The sequence below is a fragment of the Paramisgurnus dabryanus genome, chromosome 7 (genome assembly GCF_030506205.2).
Source record: "Paramisgurnus dabryanus chromosome 7, PD_genome_1.1, whole genome shotgun sequence".
Taxonomy (NCBI): Eukaryota; Metazoa; Chordata; class Actinopteri; order Cypriniformes; family Cobitidae; genus Paramisgurnus; species Paramisgurnus dabryanus.
Genome location: NC_133343.1, coordinates 3,325,086 through 3,351,969, shown reverse-complemented (window position 1 = coordinate 3,351,969; position 26,884 = coordinate 3,325,086). Strand labels below are relative to the sequence as shown.

Below are 26,884 nucleotides of genomic sequence, written 5' to 3'. Positions count from 1 at the left end.
ACTTACTGCCGTCAGCTAATAGATGACATATGAGAGGTTTCCTCATGTTTACCAGTGCGTCACGTGCAGACCCATCAAACACATTAACGAAAGCCTTTACTGTTCGCACAAAAGGTGTATAATAGTTTGCAGATTCATTATAACAGCTCAAGTTTCAAACAAAATTAAATGAAAGCTTTTAATAAGTTCTCTACAGTAAGTATTTATGTATTTTATTATATAATTCATTGGCGGTCTCTTTACCATGCATGAAAACACATTGCTCGCGTATCCTGTGCCCATGTCTCGTCACATTTCATTATTTCTATTTTTGCCATAAAAAAGTCTCTCTCTCTTGGTCCCTCTCCTCCTTCGTGACTAACAACTTTATCATAAGACGTCCCACATGACAGTTTCCCTGATTTCAGTCAGTTAAGCATATTTATAATATATATGGAATGAATGAAACGAGTTGGCACGCATATAGCGGCTGCAGTGCATAACAGAAGAGCAGTGCGTAGAAAAAGACAGGAGCTGTCTTCTACGTTTCTATCAAAAACTAATAAATTATAGTTTTTTATTTAAAATAAAAGCGATTACAAAGGAAATGTTTACTGTTCATTTTTTTATTTATTTATTGTATGGAAAAATCCCACTTAAAGAAACAGACCGCCATTACATTTTTCCTCTCGCGCACCCCCTGGTGGCAGCTCGCGTACCCCTGGGGGTGCGCGTACCACACTTTGGGAATCCCTGGTCTACAGTTTTATTATATGGCGGATGTGTTGCTGCAGACCCAAGGGAGTGTAGTGCCTTTTTTTCGTGCAATATGGACATGTGACACGTTTAGAATTAATAAACTTTAAAAATACTACAGAACAGCGCAAGCGAGAACAACATTAGTGAAACAAAACACAAGAGCAATACTTTTAATAAGGAAGCCTAACATTTTTCTAACAAACAAACATTCCCGTATCAGAAATTAGCAGCACAGTAATTACTGACAACGTAAAGGGTAGGCTATTTAAATAAAACAACGAAAATAAATGAACGAAGTTCAACAAACTGTAATAAAACGGTAGCATACTTTCAAAATCAAGTTTATTTACTAACACTTACACCATCCAATATGCTTTTTTTCATCAGCAGAACAATAAAGAAGATATTTTGCAGAAACCCCAGAGCTCCGTCATGCAAGTCAACCGATCCGCACACTTTAAGAGCTAAAGCATATATATCCAATACAAAAGTAATCCCCCATAACTCTGTGTGACATATTGACGTCTTGTGAAGCAAATCAATCAGTTTTTGCATGAAACTGAACGTTATTTACAACACTATTAGCGTGAATGCCAAAGCAAGAAGCGCGCTTTCCGTTTGAGGCGATCTCTTCCACTGGTGGCGTTTGGTGGTTGTTGGCTATGGATGTTGGTCTCTCTGCGCCACCTACAGAGCGGGAGCGTGAAGCGCACTTCCTGCTTGGCAAAAGCTCTGCATTAACGCTGAAAAATATTTATAAATATAATCGAATCTCAAAACTGAAAATCGAATGTCAACCCACGGAACGAATATTCGAATATTCGAATTTTCGAATTTTCTGGTCCAGCCCTATGGCACATGGACCTTTTTCGCAATGTTTTCCATTCTTTTATGGGCTTGATTGTGAAAATTAAACTAGGGCTGCCACTAACGACACTATAATCAACTAATCTATCGAAAATGTATCAATTAATCGATTATTCTAGATGAATATTTACCACCGAAACTCAACAATCATTCAATCAAACATTCCTAAATCCTAATGTTCTTTTAACATGGCATACTCTCTTTATATTGTATATAAATAATATTTATTAAATGGATATATATTAAAGCTTGGCAAAAAAAAAATTGCCTGCAATTCTCATGCGTGTCTCATCAGTAAAGCAGGTTCTGTGATAAGTAGTAATTCGCTATCATCTGCATTCAGATGGAGCGGCATTTACTACACAGAGATGTATTGCACCAAGAAGCTAGGCAAAATCCGATCTTCCACGATTATGAACACGATTTTGCCTAGCTTTCAGTGAAATACGGCTCTGTGTAGCAAATGCTGCTCCATCTGAAAGCAGGTGATAGCGGTTTACTATTAATCACCAAACCCGCTTTACTGATAAGACAAGCATGCAAATCGGAGAATCGCATATATATATATATATATATATAGTGTTAAAAATGCTGACGAGTTGAAATAAAGTCTTGTAAAGAGTTGCGGTATGATACATTAAGCACGAACATTACCAAACCAGGCACAGATCAATCGAAACGATCAATCAATACCAATCCTTGCGACCCTTTATTTAAAAGAACAGCACATTTAAAAGTTCTGCCTAAAAGGATGAGTTAATTCACAAAAACCGTAAGGTAGCTTTGCGTTTCCGGCGGCAAATCATAGCCCCAGACTAGGGATGCACCGATACCACTTTTTTGGAATATGAGTACGAGTAGTTGCATTTCAGTACTTGCCGATACCGATACCGAGTACTTAATAAAAAACATGATTTAAATTTACAGGTAACAGCTTTAGTCATATAATTTAACAAAAAAACAAAGGACTAGTTTTCCAGTTTGTTGTAAACTCTGCCTCTTTGGACAACACAAGAGGCATTAACCCCTTACACGCCGCTCAAACATAGACATTTCTAAGACCGTGGTATCGATTCCAGGTATCGGGGGACTTTTAACGAGTACGAGTACTTTAGAAAATGTGGTATCGAGGCTGACACCCGATACCAGTATCGGTATCGGTGCATCCCTACCCCAGACGTTTTCATTTCAGATGTTCATGCATCGAGCTGGTACTGCTGTGATAGGCTAACAAAACCTTACCGAGTTTACAAACCAGCCTTTTACTACCAGATCCATTTGGGCTTTAAAAACTTTTGCAAACTAACTTGTTGACATTGCACTCGACCCCGCTTCATCCATCATCTTTGGAAACTTGTACTGAGCCGACTGGTGGAGACGGCGATAGACATAAGGTTCATGCCTACTAGTGAGGAAACGGTTGTTATTTTAATGTAAGAACAAAACTGAATTGGTCAAATAATTGTATCGACCAATCGCGACAGCTCTTAATTAAACTGCAGTCTATGGGAAGGTCACAAGCCTCCTGGTTTTCATTAAAAATATCTGAAAATGTGTTCTGAAGACAATCGAAGGACTTGGTGGTTTAGAACAACACAAGGGTAAGTGATTTATGATAAAAAAATAATTTTGGGGTGAACTAACCCTTTAAACAGTTGAAAATATTCCACCTAAATTGAAGGAGGAGCCAAGACATATCTACAAGTGAGAATACCACATAGAGACATAAGGGTAAACTATGCTGACCTGGCAACCACTCGGACCACCCTAACAACTCCTTAGCAACAGGACATCAATGCACCATAAAGAACACCTAAGGAAACACAATGCAAACACCCTGGTAACCAACCAAACATCGTTCATTTTGTGATGGTGACCTTTACACATACGAATACCAGATTTTATTCAGAAAAAAAGAGAAAGAAACTCTAGACCTCTAACCTGGACAAGGGCCATTATATTGGCAGCACAGGCAGACTATTCATAACACTGACTGCCGCATACAAGGGTGTCTGTTTTAGCCTAAAAACATACTCGATGCAAGAATGCAAACAGCCCCAAATCCTCGATCGACATGGTCTTACACATAATACTATGGGGTAACAAATCTTAGGCCTGATTCTGTACCCGACAAAAGCAGAGGGCACCAGTTCATATTTAACCACACATATATGAGTCAAAAACTCAAGCGTCTGGAGGTCAAAGGTTTGTTGCCACTACTTTAAACAGGATGTTAAACAGGAAAATATACATGAAGGCTCTCAGTATAAACTCATAGTTATAAAGATCGCAAATATTTGTATTTCACAGGAATGGTTTAGATTATTGATCACCCAAAATTTCACAAACTTGCACATTTGATCTGTTTCTTAAAAAAAAAAAAAAAAATATGTAGGTTGCATTTTCTTTTTTGGGTAGATGGGTCACAAATTAAAACTGGGCTGAGAGACACAAGCACACTCATTAGTCCACATTAGCGCGGTGGTTAGAGGAAAATTCACTTCACGCTGTGTCACGAACATCACAGGCTGGTTAATGTATGAGAGCTGAAACTATAAACAAAAGCAAAGGTCGTTCTGGCAGATCGGCCTCCGGTTTCAGCTAAACCACAGCGGACCTGCCACTGTCGCCTCAGGACGGAAATGATGTCAAGGACAAGCCGGAGTCCACAGTCAAATACATAAAACCAAGCCCGTACAAGACACCTCTTAAAATTGTAAAAGTATTACAACCAATAATGCTTCATTACGCTTTCCTAAGCCTGTAATTATTAAGAAAGCTTATGTGTTTAGTAACCTAAAACATCACGGCTTGAATATCACTATAAGCAATGATATGACAAACAGGCATAACCTTGCAGTACCATGGTACTACACATCAAAGTACCATTATATCGCTGTATCCCACCATCAAATTTAACTCTTTTTTAAGTATTACAAGAAAACAATCAAGTACAGCACATGCGCCGAATTATCTCAAACCGTTTCAGGTTGAGTATCTCTATCCAGATTAAACCTTATGAAGGGGGGGTTGACATGACATTCACAACGTCATGCCGACCTATCAAACACAGAACACAGTGTACCAAGAGACACAAGTTGCCGCATGCACGGTTCAAAATTATTAAATAAAGCTGCTAAGCATACGCCACATGCCCTCTTTCCAACCCTGCAAAGACATTATAGCGCTTTATAGCATCAGCGATGTGCATGATGTGCATGACATGAAATGCGTGTCACATGCATGGTTGTGCATGAACTGAACTCTTTACCTTACTGCAGTATAGCATCCAAACTTCATACAGTCTCTCGGTCGATGCCATTCTGCACTGGGCATGTAGGCAGCAATGTTACAGTTATTTTCACAATTAATATCCCTGATGTCTCATGATGTCAACATCTGGCCACATTCGTTCGTGGATGATAAATCCCAGCAGATCATGAATTTGTGTTAATCCACATATCCCGGTGAAATCAAATCCATGGCGTGAATGACATGAATCCCGTGTGAACTGGATCTGCAGTTTTCCACCAGGTCTTTGATATTGAAAGTGCAAACAAGTTTGTCCAAACCCCTGTGTATGGATATGAAAAACAGTTATGTATTTGGATACTGCAAACACATTTCATGTCATGTAAATATGACAGTAAAGACACGCGTGAATTGAGACAAGGAAAAATGTGACATCATCTCATGACAACTCAACGTGTCCAAATAGAGGCAACATGACCAAATTTCTGACTACATAATATCAAGTAACACTGACTGTTTAACATTTGTTTTTATCCTTTAAGCTTTGAACAACCATCACATATTTATGCATACAGTAACGTTTTACATAAAAGCTTTTAGGTGTAAATGTTGTAAGCTAATGTTTCAATATAAGTTATACCGCAAATAAATGTGCTAATCTTGCTAAATCGTCATTTATACCTTAACGCAAGATCAAAATAGTAAAAATATGCGATATTAGCTTACTCTGGGATGCTAACATACAAATGTTTAATGTTTTAGTTTCCTAACTCACCTGACAGAACAAAAGCAGCTCGTCGAAACTCGGTCGTGACCCAACGCTAATGACCCAGGAATGTTGCACGAGACGAAAACACAGATGTCACATTCAACAAGCCAAACTGGATTTCAACTCATTTTGTAACCAGTTCATCCTGACAGCCCACATACACATGACGATTATCATCGGACTGGCACTGGATCGGATCGTGTGTATGTGTGTGTGTCTGTTTGTGTACGTATGTATTCGCTACAGTAAGTCCATTCCACTTCTGGCGGCGTTGCGCAGGTTATGACATCATAGTACCGCGAGAGCGATCCAAAAGAAGTGGTTTTGAATCGTTCTCGCGAGGCTGTGATATCATTTGAGCGCTCTGCGCAGCACCGCCTGGAGTTGTGTTTTCTTCCCTTCCTACATGTTTTACGACAGTAGGCATTCATTTACGTTGCCTATGTGGAGCTCGTGGGCGTGGCCGAAACTGTCAAAGTGACCAATCGTACTGTGGCGCAATAAACATAATTTTATTATAAAATTTTATTAGGTGAATTATTTTTACAAGTAATTACAATTACAAATTAAAATTCAGTATTTAAAAAACAGCAAACTGAGTAAAATATAAACAGATAAAATAACATTATATGATGTGTGTAAAAAACATGTAACGTTATTGGCAATTCTCAATGTTTACAACCATGAAGTAATTTTGTAAGTTTATAATTTTTTACTCAAATATAAAACTCTGCACAGTCATTTTAAAGTTAATGACAGCCCCCTGGTGGATAAAAAATGGAAAGACATTTATATTTTACTGTGCTTTTGCATTTGTTCATTAAAGTTAACTATTAAATGTATTAGGAAATGCCACATTGGTTATTAATAGAAAAGAAGACAAGACACCAAAGATTTAGGAATCAGAGTAAGAATATATTTATCATAAATCTAAATGTATCATACAAGTAACATAAAAAAACATAAAAGGTCTTCGGCAAATAGTATCACAGTCACAGTTAAAGCTGCTCAGTCCAACAGTTTAACCAGGATTCATCAAAATCCCATTCAGAGCGTACAGTATATATTGAGGCAGTATAAATGTGGGTTGAACAGCACAGCATTAAAGGTTCGGTTTTCTTCACAGGATTAAAATTGTGCAGTTTCTTCACAGAGAGCCAGAGGAAGATTTTGGAAATGCCAGTTGAAAACAAATAGGCACACTCACATAAACATGTACATGGACACACGCTTTAATAAAATAACTGGCACGAGGGGACGTACTTCATAAACCCCACAGCCCTTCACAGCACTCATGGCTCAGTTTGATGACCTCACTCATCTGAGATAGGATCATATCCAGTGATTTGCTGTTTTCTCTTTAACGTGATTGGCTGGTTGTGGACTTTGAACATCAAACAGAAGGTATGATCACAATACTGATGTACAGCAATGTCAGGAATGGACTGCTTATTGCATAATGCACTGTCAAACCTAAGCACTAGGAAATTAAGTTTATTTTTTTAGACCAAAAATTCTGTGTGCATAAAACAAGCAAAAAAATCTGCCAATGGGGTAGGCAAATTTTTCTTGAATTAAGTGTTTAAGAAAAATGTTCAAGATTTTTTTGCTTACCCTATTGGCAGATTTTTTTGCTTGTTTTATTCACAAAATCGCTTAAAACTGACTTGTTTTCTTGGGTCGTTTTGCTCATCAAGAAAAAGCATCTTAATTTGAGAATTTTTTGAAATTTATACTGAAAACAAGACAAAAATACTAAGATTTGTTTTTTTCTAGAAAATCATTTTTGCAGTGTAAAGGCAAGAAAAAAAGGAAAGAAAAGAAGGACATGGTATTTCGGGACAGGGATAGAGAAGAGGGTCAGGAAAAGTCCCACATCCCATCTTCTGGCTCAGTGTTGGTGGGAGAGGGAGTATTACAGGTGTGGGTTGGGGTTTCGGATGGTGGCGTGTCTGGAGGACAGGACATCGGTACGGCCGGATACATCAAACTGAGGAAAGAGTCTTTCGTGTGTTTCTTTACCTAAAAGATACACACAAATACATAAAAAATAATCAATATGCACGGTATTTAATAAACGCAGAATGCACTGAAAATTGCATTGCTTTCAGTAAAAACACAAAAAGATAAATCTACCTGTCTAAAGAAGGGGTGGTTGAGAAGAGCGCTTGCGGACGGCCTGAAACACACACACACGGGATTCAGTTATATCATAACTTATTTGATTTGATTTGGAGTGTCTCTCCATCACTACCTGTTCTCAGGATGTTGTTGCAGGCAGAGCTGGACCAGGTTGTGCAGTGTAGCCGAGTGGTTTTTGGGGGCGGGACTCTGGGGTCTCTCTGCGGTGGCCGTACGAGTCAGGCTTCCGGTCGCGACGCTCTCGCCAATCCCCGAATCCACTCCGGAACGGGACACTTTGAGTGCCCCGAGGTCTCCAAGTGGGTAAGGGGAGACATCGAGGAGACAAGAATGAGAACCCTGCAACTTCTGTAGTAGCATCTGCAAGGGGAAAGCATGCTTTTGGTCATTTTGAGTTTTGTGCTGGCAGGTGCAAGCGATGATGTAGGCAATCAAATAACCGGGGTACCAAAGTGGGCGGCATGTCCTGAAACGGCACCCTGCCACTGACTAGTTCACAAGCCACAATTCCCAGACTGTAGATGTCCGATTTCACGCCATAGCCATGGAGATCCTTTACGAAGAGAGACACACAAAGACCCATCATAATGTCTCATGATACTCAAAGCTTTATTTTCTGTAGCTTCTGATGTTAAGCAGCAGTGACGTGCGTCACCTGTCGCAGTAGCTCAGGACTCAACCATGGCAGAAGAGACGGACTGTGCTGAGGCATATCATACACCGCCCTCATCCTCTTGCCGTCCTTCATTAGACTGTACACGCTTTGAAGCCCTGACAAACACACCCGACCTTCTGCTGACAACAACACGTGACTCGCCTTAACACCCCTGCAAAAGAGACGAGAAAACAATAAGAAAAAGGGATGAGATTCAAAAAGAGAATACAAGAAATGAGAGAAGACAAGAAGAGACTAGATATGAGACGAGATGAGAGGAGAAAGGAGAGACAACAAAAGGGGAGAGAAGACAAATTAGAGATGAAAGAAGATGAAGTAAGGAGGAGGGACGGGATGAAAGGAGTGACGAGGGGAGAAAAGACAATAGGTGAGAAAAGAGACAAGACAAGAGATTATAAGACAACAAGACGAGACGAGAGAGAAGGGAGGAGATAGAAGCGGAGAGACCAGGGGAGAGGAGAGATGAGAGGAGACAAGGGGAAAGGAAGATGAAACGAGACAATGGGAGAGGAAAGACTGGAGGAGAAAATGGGATAGAAGAAAGGAGAGATATGAAAGGAGAAAAGGGGAGAGAGCAGAGGAGAGATGAGACAATAGGAGAGCAGACGGGACAAAAGGAGAGACAATGAGATAGTAGAGAGGAGACAAGGGGAGAGGAGAGACGAGACAAGGTAAGAGATGAGAGAAGACGAAAGAGAAGAAACAAGGAGAGAGGATAAGACGACAAGATGAGAAGAGAGATGAGAGGAGACAAAGAGAGACAAGGGGAGAGGAGAGATTAGACAAGGTGTGAGATAAGAGGAGACGAGAGAGGAGAGACAATGAGAGAAGAGATGAGAGAAGATAAGAGGAGACGAGAGATGAGAGGAGACAAGGGGAGAAAGAAGAGAGACGAGACAAGACAAGGGAAATATAAGAGGAAACAAGAGAGAATAAGACAAAAAAACGAGACAAGAGAAGAGAAGAGATAAGAGGATGGGACAGGAGACAAGGGGAGAGGAGAGATGAGAAGAGACAAGGGCAGAGAAGAGACGAGATGAAAGGAGACAAGAGGGAATAAGACGACAAGATGAGATGACAGAAAAGTAGTGGACGAGACAAGATTGAGACAAGAGAAGAGGGGGGCAGATGAGAAGAAACGAGAGACAAGGAGATAGAAAAAAGATGAGACAGATGAGAAAAAAATAGTGGACGAGACAAGATTGAGACAAGACAAGAGGAGAGTAGCCGAGAGGAGAGAAAAGAAGTGGACAAGACACGATTAATACAAGAGAAGATGAGAGTAGACGAGACAAGATAGAGCCAAGACGAGAGGAGAGAAAAGGAGTGGACGAGACAAGATTGAGAAAAGACAAGAGGAGAGTAGACGAGAGAAGAGACGAGACAAGATTGAGACAAGACAAGAGGAGAGTAGACGAGAGAAGAGACAGGACAAGATTGAGGGAAGACAAGAAGAGAGTAGATGAGAGGAGAGAAAAAGAGTGGACGAGACAAGATTGAGACAAGACAAGAGGAGAGTAGACGAGAGAAGAGACGAGACAAGAATGAGGCAAGACAAGAAGAGAGTAGATGAGAGGAGAGAAAAGAAGTGGACGAGACAAGATTGAGACAAGACAAGAGGAGAGTATACGAGAGAAGAGATGAGAAAAGATTGAGGCAAGACAAGAAGAGAGTAGATGAGAGGAAAGACAAAGGGAGAGGAGAAATGAGAAGAGACAAGGGGAGAGGAGAGATTAAATGAAAGGAGACAAGAGAGGATAAGACAACAAGATGAGATGAGAGAAAAGGAGTGGACGAGACAATATTGAGACAAGACCAGAGGAGGGCAGATGAGAAGAAACGAGAGACAAGGAGATAGAAGAGAGATGAGACCGATGAGGACAAGAAGAGAGTAGATGAGAGGAGAGAAAAGGAGTAGATGAGACAAGATTAATACAAGACAAGAGGAGACAGGACACAAGGGGAGAGGAGAGACAAAGGGAGAGGAGAAATGAGAAGAGACAAGGGAAGAGGAGAGATGAGATGAAAGAAGACAAGAGAGGATAAGAAAACAAGATGAGATGAGAGAAAAGGAGTGGACGAGACAAGATTGAGACAAGACCAAAGGAGGGCAGATGAGAAGAAACGGAGACAAGGAGATAGAAGAGAGATGAGACAGATGAGGACAAGAAGAGAGTAGATGAGAGGAGAGAAAAGGAGTGGATGAGACAAGATTAATACAAGACAAGAGGAGACAGGAGACCAGGGGAGAGGAGAGACAAAGGGAGAGGAGAAATGAGAAGAGACAAGGGGAGAGGAGAGATGAGATGAAAGGAAACAAGAAAGGATAAGACAACAAGATGAGATGAGAGAAAAGGAGTGGATGAGACAAGATTGAGACAAGACCAGAGGAGGGCAGATGAGAAGAAACGAGAGACAAGGAGACAGAAGAGAGATGAGACAGAGGAGGAAAAAAGGACTGGACGAGAGAAGATTGAGACAAGAGAAGAGAGGAGAGATGAGACAAGATTAAAACAAGACCAGAGGAGAGCAGACGAAAGGGGAGAAAAAAGTGGATGAGACAAGAATGAGACAAGACAAGAGGAGAGCAGACGAGAGACGAGACGAGACAAGATTGAGACGAGAGGACAGAAAAGGAGTGGACGAGACAAGATTGAGACAAGACAAGAGGAGAGTAGACGAGAGGAGAGACGAGACAAGGAGATAGAAGAGAGATGAGACAAGGTGAGAAATGAGAGGAGACAAGATAGGATAAGATGACAGACGATATGAAAGAAAAGAAGTGGACAAGACAAGATTTAGACAAGACAAAAGGAGAGCAGACGAGAAGAAATGGGAGACAAGGAGATAGAACAGAGACAATACAAGGGGAGAAATGAGAGGAGACACGTGACAAAGAGAGAGAAGAAATGAGACAAGTGGAGAGAAAAGATGAGAGGAGACAAGAGAAGATAAGACAACAAGACAAGACAAGAGAAAAGAAAAGAGAGAGGGAGAAGAGGAAATTAGATGACAAATGAGACAAGATGTGGCAAGAAGACGAGAGAAGAGATAAATGACAAGACAAGAATAGATGACACCAGATGGGAAGACAAAATGAGGTGATGTAAGATGAGACTGCATAACACTAACTGTACATCTGTGTTCAGATTCTTACCTGTGCACATAACCCATGTGATGCAGGTACTCCAGACCTCTCAACACACCATACAGCAAATACGCTATTAGAGACTCACTCATTCCATCCGGAAAATACTGCCTGAGCAGATAGTCTGCAGAACCTGATTGAGAGCATGTTTAGTTTCCAACAGTGACCAGATCAAAAACAGAGATGATACAGGACACAAACCATAGCTCATGAGCGGAGACAAGACCCAGAGCTCACAGCACGAACTGAACACCAGTCTGGACGTCAGAAGATTTGGGTGACGAAACAGTCTGGACAACAAAACCTCATTCTGCAAATAATACACAAACACATTAACATACAGTTAGGTACTTAGCTTCTATCTAAAGCAGAAATGTGGTGCTTGTGGTACACTACATTTCTCCTGGCATATTTACATACTATCCCAAGTGTATACTGTTCACTATGCAGTGAGCAAATTTCAATTGAGAACACACCATCAGATGTAGGAGTTCATCTTCTGTACACTCATCGAGGTTCGTGTTTTTTACCGCCACCAGTCGACCAGATGGAGTATGACGTGCTACGCTCACCTGACTCAGGTTATTGAAGCCCCGCCCTACACAAATGTACACAAACGCATATACATGACGTACAGATGCACTCAAACAGTTACATTCTTCATTCACTCACAGACAATTTGATGTTTCATTTAAGGGAACAGCTAACATGCATAAATAAAGAGGGTCAGGTTCCCTACCCAGTCGTGACAGCAGCTGATAGTGGGCGGGGTCAGTGGAAAGACCTGTGACGTCATCGTCATCCATCAACACACAACACGGAGAGACATCACTGCTCTGTCACACAAACGCACACGTTTGAACACGTATCACAATCACAGAAGTCATCAAAACACTGGACAAACAATGAATTTTGCGTTTTAGAAAGCGCACCTGAAAATTTGGTCATCATTTACTCACCCTCATGTTGTTTTAACCCTGTATGAATTTCTATATGCTGTTGAACACAAAAGAAGATACGTTGTTGATATATGATGGTATGCACACAGTTGATGGTACCCGTTGACTTCCATAGTAAGAAAAACAAATACTATGAAAGTCAATGGGTACCGTCAACTGCATACTCACCATCATTTTTCAAAATATCTTCTTTTGTGTTCAACAAGAAACTCGTACAGGTTAAAAACAACATGAACTAATTTTCTTTTTGGGGTGAACTGTCCCTTTAACAAGCGGTTATTTTCAGAACTCAAACTACCACAGGCGAACGATGTCTTATATATGCGTTACATCTTGAATTGTCTGGGACTTAAAGCACATCATCAGGAAAAAGCTAAAGGGCTGGAAAGGAGAAATGTGTGTATATAGAAAATGTCCTGTCTAGTGAATAACAATGATACAATGCCGGAGGAAACTGCAGATTCAGCTGACTGGAAATAAAAAGGTCACCGAAAAAAAAGTCTCTTTTAGCTGCACTCAGATCATTTAATGCAGATTGGACAATCTCTTCTCAGGCAGGAGAAAATTGGAAAGAAAATGACCCCATATGTACTCAACACCAAAAAAGGCATGCAATGGGAAACCAAATTTCCCTGATCGTTTGAAATAAATGAGTTTGATGCACTATGAAGAACAAGCGTAACTTTAGTAAGTAGTAGTGACATGATTATAGAAAGCGAGCGGAGATAACTAGAACTTCACGTGCGTCTTTCACGCGTGAATGAAGCGAGTAAACTCAAAACGTTCGAGCGGCAAACTAGACGCGGTAGACGCAAATTTGACGCCTCAAACGCGGCTGGTGTGAACCCACTGTTAGAATGAGCTGTATGTATCTACATACACCGCGAGTCCCCTTATGGGCGATTCACATTTCGTGTCTTTTGTGCAAGCAAATACGTTATTCCAAATGTAGCAGCGCCAGTTGAGAGTACTTCAACTTTTCAGAATGCCGCATCAAAAGCGCGTAGGAAAGGACAAGCAAAGTGCCACGTCCGCAGTTTTAGACATAAAATGTGAACTGCCGCTTACATGGAAGTCGTCATTTTGTGCCGCCCTGTTTCTACAGTAGCCTCTAAATGGACAAACTGCTCTACAGAGCGCATTTCATCACTACGTTGTCTCAGGCGATGACATGTTGCTTGTGGCGGCTACCGTAGCTTCTCTATGCGTTTCGAAAGTGAGGGGTGAGCTGTGGACTGAGCCATTGGTTGCAATTCACAATCTCACCCAGGGTTTCCCGCAGCACTTTTCAGTTCGGGCGGCCCACCTAAGCTGAGATACCCTACCACCTTAACAAGGTCGTCCCCAAAAAAAAAATTTGCTGCACAAAAGGCCGTCAAGTGCATCTCAGAGAATAGCGTGGACGCGCTTCACACTGCGAGCGGGCTCGCGCCACATGACTGAAATGAAAGACATGGTCCGTCAACGTCTGGAGGATAACTAGCCTGTTGTTAAAACATTTAATTCATTAATAATCTAGTATGTGTTCATTTTCTGTCATAGTTTCTTCAAAATTGAGTTCATAAATTTGAGTGTTTTAAATAAAAATATTTTCATCATGACGCGTACGCCACGCCCTGGCCCTTTTGATTGCCACGCCCCCGGCCCGCCCACCTGCACAACCCTACCACCTTAACGAACAAATTTTCTGCGGGAAACCCTGTCACCTCTAGATGCCGCTAAAAATCTACACAGTGGACCTTCACTAGAGTCATTTGGATTACTTTATTGATGAATGTATATCACTTTTGGAGCTTTAAAACATTTGAGCACCACTCATCATGGAATTACAAACCTTGGAAGACCCCAGATATTTAACTCTTTCCCCGCCATTGATGAGTTAACTCGTCAATTAAGAGAAAACACTTCCCTGCCAATGACGAGTTTTTCCGGCAATCAGTATTTCTGCTATTATCCACCAGGTGACGCTCTTACCCTACTTATACAACCCAGAAGCAACACCTTAGGGCAAACAGTAAAAACTCCATGTATGTTTTGATCATCGCTCTAAATCTGTTCTCTATCAAAAGTCCTTCACAAAAATGCAATTTAGAGCTCAAAATTTTGTATTTTTGAAGAAACCTAACCATATTTGAGAGGTGATAAAAAGAAAACAAATGAAGGTAGGATGAAATGTTGTTGTTTTTTAAAGCACAGGGTCTGTTCTTTCATTTGATATATTGTATGTTAATATATTAAAAGAAGAACATTTTCTGGAAGGCATTAAACTTGTGAAAATCATAAAAAATGCTGGCGCTGGCTGGCAACTTTTTAAAAAAAATGCTGGCGGCAAAAGAGTTAATATAACCAAACTCCCATTAGTGAAGTCGCGCTACTGAGCGGCCATGTTTGCAATGCCTCCAGGGCAGCGATTTCAGTCATTATAACTTTTGTTTATTAAGCTCAAATTGCACAAAAAAACATTAAATTCCAATTTTGTATTAGCTACTGCGCATGCACACGGGTCGGCAAGCTCCTCACGTGACTTTGTACAGAGCCCCTCCCCCAGTCTTTATCGATTGATGATTGGTTCTTTTAACTGGAAGGCGGGACTTCCAGCACCAGAGCGTCCATATTTAACGTTGCATTGTCAAAGTAAAAGGAGTACGTAATCTTGTTATAATTCATAAACACCTAGGACGGCATCAGGGTTAGTCCATTATGGATTATTTTAATTTTGTTATTAACTGTACCTTTAAGTGTCAAAGAGTAAAAACTACTAAGTAAAATATAAAATTATTAAAAAAAAAATATAGAAACCCTTAAATAAGATAATGCTCTGATACTGAGAATAAAAACAGCAGCTTATCTTGCCCAATGAGAGGAATTTCTACAGTCAGCCCACAAATGTATCACGGCAATAAAAAAGTGACCTTTCTTCCAAATGGATGAAACAGAAAAACTGTTGTGATGACCGGCACAACGGATCCATTGAGAGCTTTAAACAACAATCTGCGCTCAGTGCTTGCACTTCACCGATACTGACGTCTCTGAAGGACAGATCCTAAAGGGACGATCACTGACGTCAATTGTGCAGCGACAAAGTAACTGAAAGACTTTGTGATCTGATGCGACATGGAAACCGTATACGATGTTGCAACATCCAATGGGAGTGCAGACAGTGCTCATGTGATCATTATTAGCCATCAGGGTTTCATTCAGAAGTTAATTGAGAATATCATTTCAATTTCTGATTTCCAAATATGTTTGCTTTATATAGATTACAAGTGTGATTGTGACTCTTATCTACAGCCATGATCTTCTATAAGACTATACTGACCGAGACCTGGTGGCTGATGTCTTCATACTGCTCCTCTATGCTGATGGACTGGACTTGTGAGTGGGTAGAGATACAGGTGCAGTCCTGAGGGGAGGAGAAAAGGGGAGGAGAAATGAAACACACGCTCCACCCCACATATGAATATGCAGATGATGTATAAACATGCATAATCTGATTATGCAAGGTAGGGCTGGAGGTGATGATGATGGTCTTGCGATGCACATGCAACCATGACAGGTTAGACAGATGAAACCTTGATTAAAGAATGTTCAGGAATCAACAAAAACAAGTCAACGTCAAATAGCATTCGCAAACTATTTTAATTTCCATAATGTTACGTCTTTTTGAGTAAAGCAGAGCAAAAAAATTGTATGAAACGTGTAGGATGAAATTTTTTCGTGACTAAGATTGATTGACAGAATCTGTAGTCTGCTGTCCATTACCACCGAAATGGATTTCACAGAAATTCAACAATAGAAATCTACAGTTCATAACACAAGAACGCATGTTTAAATTAGTCTGATGGTTAACAACCATAAAAATCGCTTACTAACCTCGTCGGTGCAAAATTCAAAGTATATTCCATAAACGCAGTATGTTACAAATGCTAATCATATACTGAACCCAGAACATCCTTTTATCAAGAATATTGTGAGATATGAACATATGCACTAATAGTAGAACATAAGGAGGGGGACTGTGTGGCGACTGGAGAAGATTAATGAGGGCAATTATTATTAAATGTTTTGATATCTAGAGACGAGAGAAGAATCAGGCCAGGAGTATTGTTAGGGGAACATCATCGACCCATGCAAACCCTCGCGCACACAGTAATATCATACTAAATAATAAATGCACCCTGCGAACGGAAATACTGGAGTCCAGAAATGAACACAAACAACGCAATGAAATTCACACAGATGCTCCAAACAGATTTGATTCTCACCAGAAATGACATGAGGTCTTTTTGGCTGTATGGATGCTTTACTGGTGTTCATTTATTCGACTGTTGAGAAGCACATCTGGATACAAAGAAAAACATCATAAGCACAAGTCAATGATACCATGCTGCATTTCTAACTGCAGCAACATTTTTTTCAAAACGCTGAATAAAGGGTTTTTTTTCCGCTTACCTGCCTTTGTTTGGATTCTTCTCGGTAATTGACTTCATCTCATCTCTGCATGCAATTTTCCTTTAGAATCCGACAGTACACATCAACCAATAAAACAGAAATCCTTTTTAAACACATTATCCACTGGTACTTCCATTACATATAAATCATCATTCAAGATTAATCATAATAACACTTATGCTAAAACCAACCTGACAGTTTCAAGTGCACAAATCTCTATTATCTGGTGAGCTTACACAGTGCATTGTGCCCAAAAATCCTTATAGCATAGCATCTCTTTCAGTCTTTTTAACCTTCTGCATGTATCTATGTTTTTTTTTGCATTTTATTGATCCAGAAATGCTGATTTCAAATGCATTGTGCCCATAATAATCCTTAGCGGCTCTATTTGACTCCATGCATGCATCAGGGCTTGTGTTTATGAACAGAGCAGCCAGAGTCAATGTCTGAGTCTAGAGGGCTCTCATCTCCTCTCAGCCATCATCATCATCATCATCGCTTTATCTCCAGTGATGGACTGTCGCTTCTGTCGAGGCATATCAGGCCTGATATCACCATAGGTGACATTGTAGACCACTGCTCATATTGTGTTTTTAGATTTATTGAATACATTAGTCAGAATCAGAATGAGGTCATGCCTGCAAGATCATATTAATTGAGGAAATATTAAAGAAAAATAAACAACGTCCTTGTTTAAAAGAAGATGGTTATTTAATTTGCAAAATATAATAAATGCATATTTATGCATAAAGCAGTATTGCAAAATGCAAATTTGCATTTGAAATATATTTTATGCAACATTAATATTAGTTAATAGTGCATGTGATTGCACGTGCCCTTCCTAGTCCTTGACAGTGACTGCACATACAAAAAATGAGCATCTGCTCAAAACAGTATTTTTTTAATTGTAAGAGTCTATTATAATCTGTTATATTCCGAAGTTTAGTATTTTAACATTGCTTCATATGCATTAGCTTTAAATTAAGCAGTTTTGCATTTCATGTTTGTCAATACATTACATGATTTGACTTCACTTTGAATTGTTAATGCAGGATTTACATTATTTGACCGTGATAACAATCATTTTATAACATTATGCATAATTAAAATGAAGTAAACGAGATACAACAACTTACCATTGTTATGCATTTGGATAAAGGATCATCTGTATAAAGACCTTACTCTGTAGACTTCACAGTGAGCGTTAGTTGTTACAGTTACAACGGATATAATCACAGTTTCATTGCGTGAAAAAATCACGCAGCTCCACTCACGCTAAATAACATTTCGAACTTGACTTGCTAAAGCTTTTGTTCAGGGTCCCAGCTGATTTCATGTCATGTCTGACGTATAGAGGCAACTACATAATAAGAGTCCCTTCCTCCCAAACAGCTCCATAACGCAACTAGATCACATCCCCAACATTTAAATATTAAGATTTTTTAAGTAATTTAAAGCAATTGTAGCTCACTTAATGACTAAATTATTTACATTAACGACATAGAATCTGCCATCACATTTCTACATTTTAATAAAACAACTTTATTGTATACTGTCATTGTAAGATTCATAATTCACAGTAAAAAACTAAATATAGTTCACCCAAAAATAAAAATTCTGTCATCATTTTCTCACCCTCATGTTGTTACAAACCTGTATAAATGTCTTTGTTCTGATGAACACAAAGGAAAATATTTTTATAAATGTTTGTAACCAAAACGTTCGTAGACCCCATTCACTTATATAGTAGGAAAAAAGAATACTATGTAAGTAAATGGGGTCCACGAACGGTTTGGTTACAAACATTTCTTAAAATATATTCATCAGAAAAACGAAATGTAAACAGGTTTGTTACAACATGAGGGTGAGAAAATGATGACAGAATTTAAGGAAATTGTACATTTAGTCTAACAGTACACACATGTAAATTCCTTCAAAATCATAATAATTTATAATTAATAATTCCTATAAAACTTTAAGTACAGTAGCAAATACAAATGTTGTTATGTTTTAATTTAACAAAATCAAATATATTTATTTGACATTGTACATTGTTTGCAAAGTATAATTTGCAAACTTTAATATTACCTGAAAACTGCCTTAAACTTAAACATCACTATAAAGTATTTGCTTCTAATTTAAATATATTATTATCATCATCCCTTCAAAATATCTCCTCCAATAAAACATCCCGCATTATAGAACAATGGTTGAGTAAATTGTTTTTTGTATTAATGTATTTATTATCCGTCTATCTACTTATTTATAACTCCTATTTGTTATTTATGGTTGTTCTCTAATGTTTGTAAATCTGCAAATATAAAATCACTTCGCTCGGACTTTTATCACGAAATGTACGTCTCATAATAAGTGACGTCATTAAAATGTAGGAAGCCACGATCTGCCCAGAACTCCGCCCCTAATACCCCTCCCTCCGCGCGTTTCTCACTATTGTCTTTACCGTTCGAATTGACAGAAGCCACATGAGGTAATAGCGCTCAGGAAAACGCGTTTAAAGTAAACAGGAGGTAAGAAAGAGGATGATTTTAATCTTTTTATGACCTGATGTTGGTCTGTAAGTGTGAGTGGGTGAATTAGATGGGTCACAGTGGGTGATAATAACGGATCAGGGGAGGCTCGTTTGCCTTTAAATTGCGATTGGCTCTTGTGCATCGGGATTCAAGGCGGTGCGCAGAACGATCGGCGTGTAATAAATATCTATTTAAGCTTTTTGCATGTTTTCAATAAGTGTTCAATTTCGTTATGATATTGTATGTCTATCAGGCACTGGATAATCTGACATATGCGGGGTTGTGAAATCTGTTGAATCAGCTGATTAACTAGCTTGACTTTCATCAGGGCTTCATACATCATCATAAATAATGAATTATAATTTATCATTTTTATTATTTATAATGTCTGACTTAACAGTGAGTATAATCATTTGATTATTTTTCTAGATAAAATGAATGTGCAGCATCACAGACTTTCATACAACATGTTTTATGATATCACAACAAGATTTTTTACTATTTTATTATTAAATTGTTGATTTATTTAATTTAAATTACATTAAAATTATTTATTATATTTCTGTTATTTGAATGCATTGATTAAATCACAAATAAATCACGTACTTTAATGTATGTCACACATACCTTTTGTACAATTGTTATTTATATTTTATATTGCATTGCATAGACAAAATAAGTACTACAACCTCAACCTCAAAGTAAATAAAGTTATAGTTCACCTAAAATAACTAACAAGGTAAAAAAAATCATCATATACTAGTACTTATATGTTCCTCTGAACCCGATATGTATACTATAAATCTTACCGTATTTAATGTAAGATTATTCATATTTACATAAGCCATGTTTTGATGCCTTTAGGGAATCTTATAGTCACTAGCGAATAAATTTCATACGAAAATTATTTATGGTAGGTACTACAGTTAAAACCAAACGACATGGTTACTATAGGATTGTAAGACGACTATTGAAACACGTGCATATCGGGATATTTTGTTCAACAATACGGATATGGTATTTAAAAACGCAATGCTGATTTTTTTTTAGTATACAAGATTTATGCCAATTGTTTATTTTTTTGTTGTTGTTTACATTTCAACCGCAAAATAGCAGTCTTATCTCTAAACGTCAAGAGTGTCAGGAAGTGCTCACAAAACAAGAAATGTCGCAATATACCGCCTTGCTTCACGGCAGCGAAATGTATCGCATTGCATTGTATCGGGATAAATACCGTCTCGCCATATTCTTTCAGATACACAACACTATACTACTGTTAAACCACAAAGTCATGTTTAAAGGAAAACACCACCGTTTTTTAAATATTTTACTATGTTTTTACATCAACTTAGATAAATGAATACATACCTATCTTTTTCAATGTGTGCACCCTAATGTTTGTACAGCGCTTTTTGAATGTGTTAACATTTAGCCTAGCCCCATTCTTTCCAATGGCTCCAAGCAAAAGTTTTATTTTATGCCACCATACTTACTTGTGTAACTACTCATGTAACAGTCTTTAAATAGGGAAGACATGGAAGTGTTTGTTGGCTTCTAAATTCATCCCTGTTTGGAGCCATAGGAATGAATGGGGCTAGGCTAAATGCTAACACATTCACAAGGCGCTGTACAAAGGTTAAAAGGGCACGCATTGAAAAAGATAGGTATGTATTAATTCGTCTAATTTGAGGAACATAGTAAAATCTTGAAAAACGGTGGTGTTTTCCTTTTAAAGTAAACTATTGTTACTGTAGTAAAACCATGGTTTTGCTTGTGGTACTTGATACGGCAAAAATTATGGTTAATTTTTGTAAGGTGTGACACCAGTGATCAACATGCACGTTTAAATAGTACAGATTATAACAAACTCATTTTAAACATAATAACCTCATTTTACTCGACCCATCTCGTGTTTTTTGTTAATGTTGTTTTGTTTAGTTCCCATACTTCACGGTTAAGATAATTGAAGACAGCATACTTGGCATTATCTTTGTGTCAGAGAAAGAAAAGGAGATGGAAAGAGAGAGCGTGACATAGCACTAATAGAGAAATATTGACATTTCTCGCCCTTGAGAGCAAACAGAGAGAGAGACAATATGAAAATACTGTATAATAGATACATTAAGATAAATCATGAATCGTGATTGAATTGAAGGTCACAAAGGTATAATGTGAGTGACAGGTGTCGTGGGGTTTCAATTTATGTCTCTGGAGCTTAGAAACTACTGAAACTACTGCTACACAAATGTTTTGAATTCATGCCGTTAAATAGACAGACACGCATTTGAGCAACAGTACCGGGTCCGCGACCAGACAAATATTACTTTTATATTTGAATAATGTTTACAAATTAGGTTCTTGATATTCTCGTCTTTCATCCAGCAAGGACAAAAGTTGTGTTGTTGTGAATCTCACAGATGGACAAATAGAGATGTTTGTGGTCTGATTCACTAAGCATCTGATTGATAAAAAGGTTTTTAAATGTCTGCAGTAAATCTATTGGCTACTTCTTTACAGAGTCTCTTATCATGGGCTGGCCCAATGCATCGTGGGTTAAAGTCAGGATGATAATAAATGAACAGAGGTTGTCATCACAGAATTACTTCCTTAAAAATAACAAGAATAAAAACAAAAAGCAGAAGAGTAGTATTGCTTTTCCATGGCAGATATATGGCCCTGTAAATTTTACAGACGGGTGAATAATATAGTCAGCCATACAATTACTGCAGATAAATAAGTTGAATGTTTTACATTTTATTTGAATATTATTTGGAAATGATGTTATAGGACTAAAGAGTTGTTTCCTCATTTGAAAATGACATAAACCGCATTGAGGTCAGTGTTTGAGTTATATTTAAAGGTTAATAAACAATGCAAAACCGTGCAGATAACTTTCACTTTTGTTTTTGTAGTATTTTGCAGTCAGACGAGCGTTGTCTGTTTCAATCTCTGTGCTCAAGCAGATTTTAGTTTTACAAACACGTGAAGGTTACGAAACTGTTACATTTAAATGTGTTTACTAGTTTGTCTGCAGCCGTTGCAAAGATGCACCACGGTGATTCAGTGTCGACCACAATACCACAGTTATAGTTAATGTTACTACCATACGACTGCGGTCAGCATTGTTAAAACACACCATTAAAAGACTTTTACATATTTTGCCTGTTGATTGTTTGCCTACATATCCAAATCATATTTTGTATAAATGGGCTGAGCTTTGATTCATGTTAAAGTCAGCCCATGTTTCTCAGATGATTATCTTGTTCTGTAAACAACATCATGGTGTACGGCATTGTGGGAATTTCTTCCAACCAGACATAAAGACAGGAAGGGAATGTGTGCTCCTTAAAGTCACACTGGAGTCATTGAGTCATTGAACAACAGGAAGTGCCGCTCGCTCTCCCCTCCCAGACATCTGCAACGTGGACACTACAGACCAAAAAGACCATTTAGCTTTACTCACAGTTATCTTAATCCTAGTTTTAGGAAATGTTTTGTTTTAAAAGTGCGCTTATGCTTAGGCATGAGCCGGTTACTGGTTTTAAGGTAGACTGAGGTTTTAAAGAGTAAAGGTTTCATAACCACAAAAATTTTCTTTGATAATGTTTCCAATGTATGAGCTGTGTTTATAAAAAAAGGAATTAAATCATTAAAGGATTAGTCCATTTTCTTAAAAAAATTTAATTATTACTCTTCACCATGTCATCCAAAATGTTGATGTCTTTCTTTGTTCAGTCGAGAAGAAATTATGTTTTTTGAGGAAAACATTCCAGGATTTTTCTCTTTTTAATGGACCCCAACTAGGGATGCTTAACGATTAATCGCGATTAATCGTTAGCAGAATAAAAGTTTTTGTTTACATCATATATGTGTGTGAACTGTGTATAATAACTTTGTATAAATAAATGTACACATATGCATGTATATGTTTTAGAAATGTTTACATGTGTATATACATTTGTATATTTATGTATAATTTATATTATATATAAATATAAATACTTAATATATAAAAAAAAATTCTTAAAATTATCCATGAATGTGTTTATATTTATATATATAAATATTATATATATACATATTTATTATACACAGTTTACACACATATGTGATGGAAACAAAAACTTTTATTCTGCTAACGATTAATCGCGATTAATTGTTTAGCATCCCTAACCCCAACACGTAACAACTTTAGTGCAGTTTAAAATTGCAGTTTTTGACAAAAAAATTAAAAATATGCACTTTTAAACAACAACTTTGTGACGCACCAGCGCAACCTCACGTAATAAGTCATCATGGCGAAAGGTCAAGGATGACGTAAGCGAAACGAAGTGTTTACAAGTGTGGAGAAAGAGGACTGTTCCGACGTTGTTGAATGATACTAATATTAATGTCTTTGTGTCAGTTTATTGTTTAAAACGGTCCGCAAATGTGCGTTTCATATATGTAACACGTGACCTTTCCACGGCATTACGCAGTTACGTGAGTTCGCGCTGGCACGACACAGGACCGGAGATAGACGAGAAGTTGTGGTTTAAAAGTGCATATTTTTTCATATTTTTAATTTTTCTTGTCAAAAATGACAATCGTTTCGCTAGATAAGACCCTTATGCCTCGTTTGGGATCGTTTAGAGTCATTTGAAACTCCATTGAAACTGCAATTTTAAACTGTTAGTCCTATGTGTTGGGGTCCATTAAAGTCCATTAAAATGAGAAAAATCCTGGAATGTTTTCCTCAAAAAACATAATTTCTTCTCGACTAAACAAAGAAAGACGTCAACATTTTGGATGACATGGTGGTGAGTAAATTATCTGGATTTTTTTTAAGAAAATTTACTAATCCTTTAAGTCATGTAATTGATTTGATGATTACATTTAATATATATTAGAAAAATATTTTTTGAAACAATATTTATAACTATAGTCAAAGTTTTAGGTGTATGCAGATAGCAGAGAGACTGGTGAGACAAAAAAGTGGTTTTCTTTTCCCAGAAAGAATGTGAAATACGTAGTGTGTGTTGTTTTTATTATTTTCAATTTTTAAATATATTTTATTATAATTTGAATTGATTTTACAAACTCGCAATTAGGGGTGCACCAATATATCGGCCGATAATGCTTGCTATGCTTCTCGATGAATTATGGTAAGATGGCGCTACATCCAAAAGCCAGATGGCGCTCTCGTGCAGAAACTGAATATGCGCTGCAGACGAAGAACTATACACACGCAGCTATGACACGCAGCTCCAGGAAATGGCTTAAGGATATATTTATATTGCTGTTTTTCAAACCTTTTCAGGTATTTTCATGATAATAAAGAATATGCATGTTATAAACGACTCAAGCTAACAGTGATTTCAGATCGATAAGGACTTAATGATCAAAAACCGTGGTAAATGAAATGGCTATGCATAATATCAGATGTGCGATTCACAATAGTTATTGGCCACGCATTATTAGTGTATATTGGTATTTATCGGTGCATCCCTACTCGCAATCGCATGTCATTTATCGCATTATTTAGAAAGTCACTTCAAATCGTGTTTTACTTCAAAACCATGCAGCCCTTATGTTATATTAAAGGTCCAGTCAATTGTGTAGATTTTTAGATTATAGACGGTTTCATCGGAAATACGTGCGTTGTACGCGTCTGGTTGGAACTTTACTTCCGGTTTCTGTTTGTTTACTGGTCTGACTAGTGGCTAAAGTGAACAAATACCTCGTCAAAAATAACAAATGTTTTGGTTTCCTAACGACGAGCTGAGACAAAGGGAGGTTCCACCAAACCGTGTATATAGATGAATTGTTTTACATTGTTTGTGTGTCTGGACATTTTGTTTATATCAAAGTATTGTCTGTCTTTCAGGTGAAGACTGGAGTCTGCATCTCCACAATATTGTGATGCAAGACAGGATGTGACATCAGCGGATGTAAGTCTTCTGTTTGTGCGGTTTGGGCATGAGTGGTGAGCCCCGCCCTCATTCGCCCGGCTGACCAATCAGAATGTTCGAGGTGAAACCAATGAGTGTGGAGAAGAAAGAAACAGCTGTGGGAACAGGTGTGTATGAGAAAGTCAAATCAGTTTTTTTAGAAACATGGTGCACATATTTACATTTTTCATATTCATGTTAGCCTTGCAAAGCTATATATGACAGGGTCATAACAACAAAAAAATATTTTTTTTACAATGTTACTGTTATGACTTCTTTACTGTTATGACATATGTCATAAATGTAAATCATAAACAGTGATGTGATAATGATAAATTATTAATATTATTTAGCGAAACCGAAACAAACATACAATGCTGAGTACAAATGAGGACACCCCCTTTGAAAATTAAGATTTTGTAGTAAAAAATTTGACTATTTTTGAAATAAGAAAACTATTTTGATGTATAAAAACTAGGGCTGTCAAAAGATTAATCGCAAACACAATAAAAGGTTGTTTTTGCATAATATATGTGTGGTATTTTGCATATATAAATAAAAACACATGCATGTATGTTTTTAAGAAACATTTACGTGTACACTGCAAAAAATGATTTTCAAGAAAAAAAAAATCTTAGTATTTTTGTCTTGTTTTCGGTAAAAAAATATCTAAAAATCTTAAATTAAGATGCTTTTTCTTGATGAGCAAAATGACCCAAGAAAATAAGTCTAGTTTTTAGACCAAAATATCACATTTAAGTGATTTTGTGCATAAAACAAGCAAAAAAATCTGCCAATGAGGTGAGCAAATTTTTCTTGAATTTAGTGTTTAAGAAAAATGTTTAAAAAAAAATTCTTACCCCATTGGCAGATTTTTTTGCTTGTTTTATGCACAAAATCACTTAAATTTGATATTTTTGGTGTAAAAACTAGACTTATTTTCTTGGGTCGTTTTGTTCATCAAGAAAAAGCATCTTCATTTAAGGAGTTTTCAATATTTTTCTTGAAAACAAGACAAAAATACTAAGAATTATTTTTCTTGAAAATAATTTTTTTGCAGGGTATATATATTTTAAATTATACATAAACAAAAATTTTCTTTAATTTATACATGTTTGTGTGTATTTTTATTTATACATAATAATTACACACAATAAACACACAAATATATTATGCAAACACGGACTTTTATTTTGTATGCAATTAATCTATTGACAGCCCTTATTAAAGCTCTTGATATTTTATAGATTAAAATATTTCATATAGATAAATATAAATATAAAGCCTCTCCATTGGCTGTGTTGTTTAATTTATCATTTTTAACCAATGAAGTGCCTCTGGCATGGAAGTGTACAAAAGTTATTCCGTTACATAAAGGAGGGGATACTTTAAACATGAACAATTACAGACCTATTTCAAT

The 26,884-nt window shown here is 37.6% G+C and overlaps 3 protein-coding genes across 5 annotated transcripts in view; 1 reads left to right on the top strand and 2 right to left on the bottom strand.

The window, feature by feature from the left end:
* The window catches only part of nbeal1 (neurobeachin-like 1), a 73,005-nt gene extending 67,165 nt beyond the window's left edge, over nucleotides 1-5,840 (bottom strand). For both annotated transcript variants that reach the window (XM_065293791.2, XM_065293792.2), the window contains exons 1-2: nucleotides 5,633-5,840; nucleotides 4,877-5,179 (exon numbers count right to left, since the gene is read on the bottom strand). In XM_065293791.2, coding sequence (XP_065149863.1) covers nucleotides 4,877-4,927 — 51 coding nt within the window. In that variant the 5' untranslated portion in view covers nucleotides 4,928-5,179; nucleotides 5,633-5,840. The remainder of the gene's footprint in view (nucleotides 1-4,876; nucleotides 5,180-5,632) is intronic.
* A 680-nt stretch (nucleotides 5,841-6,520) lies between these two features.
* On the bottom strand, nucleotides 6,521-18,345 carry stradb (STE20 related adaptor beta). The gene is made up of 13 exons (XM_065293793.2): nucleotides 18,140-18,345; nucleotides 17,004-17,063; nucleotides 16,817-16,892; nucleotides 15,871-15,954; nucleotides 12,332-12,428; nucleotides 12,069-12,190; nucleotides 11,794-11,902; nucleotides 11,602-11,725; nucleotides 8,424-8,595; nucleotides 8,217-8,321; nucleotides 7,881-8,128; nucleotides 7,763-7,805; nucleotides 6,521-7,648 (listed from the first exon to the last, which is right to left on the bottom strand). The coding sequence occupies exons 3-13, from the start codon at nucleotides 16,826-16,828 to the stop codon at nucleotides 7,487-7,489; spliced, it is 1,278 nt and encodes a 425-aa protein (XP_065149865.1). The 5' UTR covers nucleotides 16,829-16,892; nucleotides 17,004-17,063; nucleotides 18,140-18,345; the 3' UTR covers nucleotides 6,521-7,486.
* A 1,066-nt stretch (nucleotides 18,346-19,411) lies between these two features.
* Nucleotides 19,412-26,884, top strand: part of trak2 (trafficking protein, kinesin binding 2) — a 28,622-nt gene continuing 21,149 nt past the window's right edge. For both annotated transcript variants that reach the window (XM_065293795.1, XM_065293794.1), the window contains exons 1-2: nucleotides 19,412-19,531; nucleotides 25,401-25,592. In XM_065293795.1, the coding sequence (XP_065149867.1) occupies nucleotides 25,538-25,592 (55 nt within the window). In that variant the 5' untranslated portion in view covers nucleotides 19,412-19,531; nucleotides 25,401-25,537. The remainder of the gene's footprint in view (nucleotides 19,532-25,400; nucleotides 25,593-26,884) is intronic.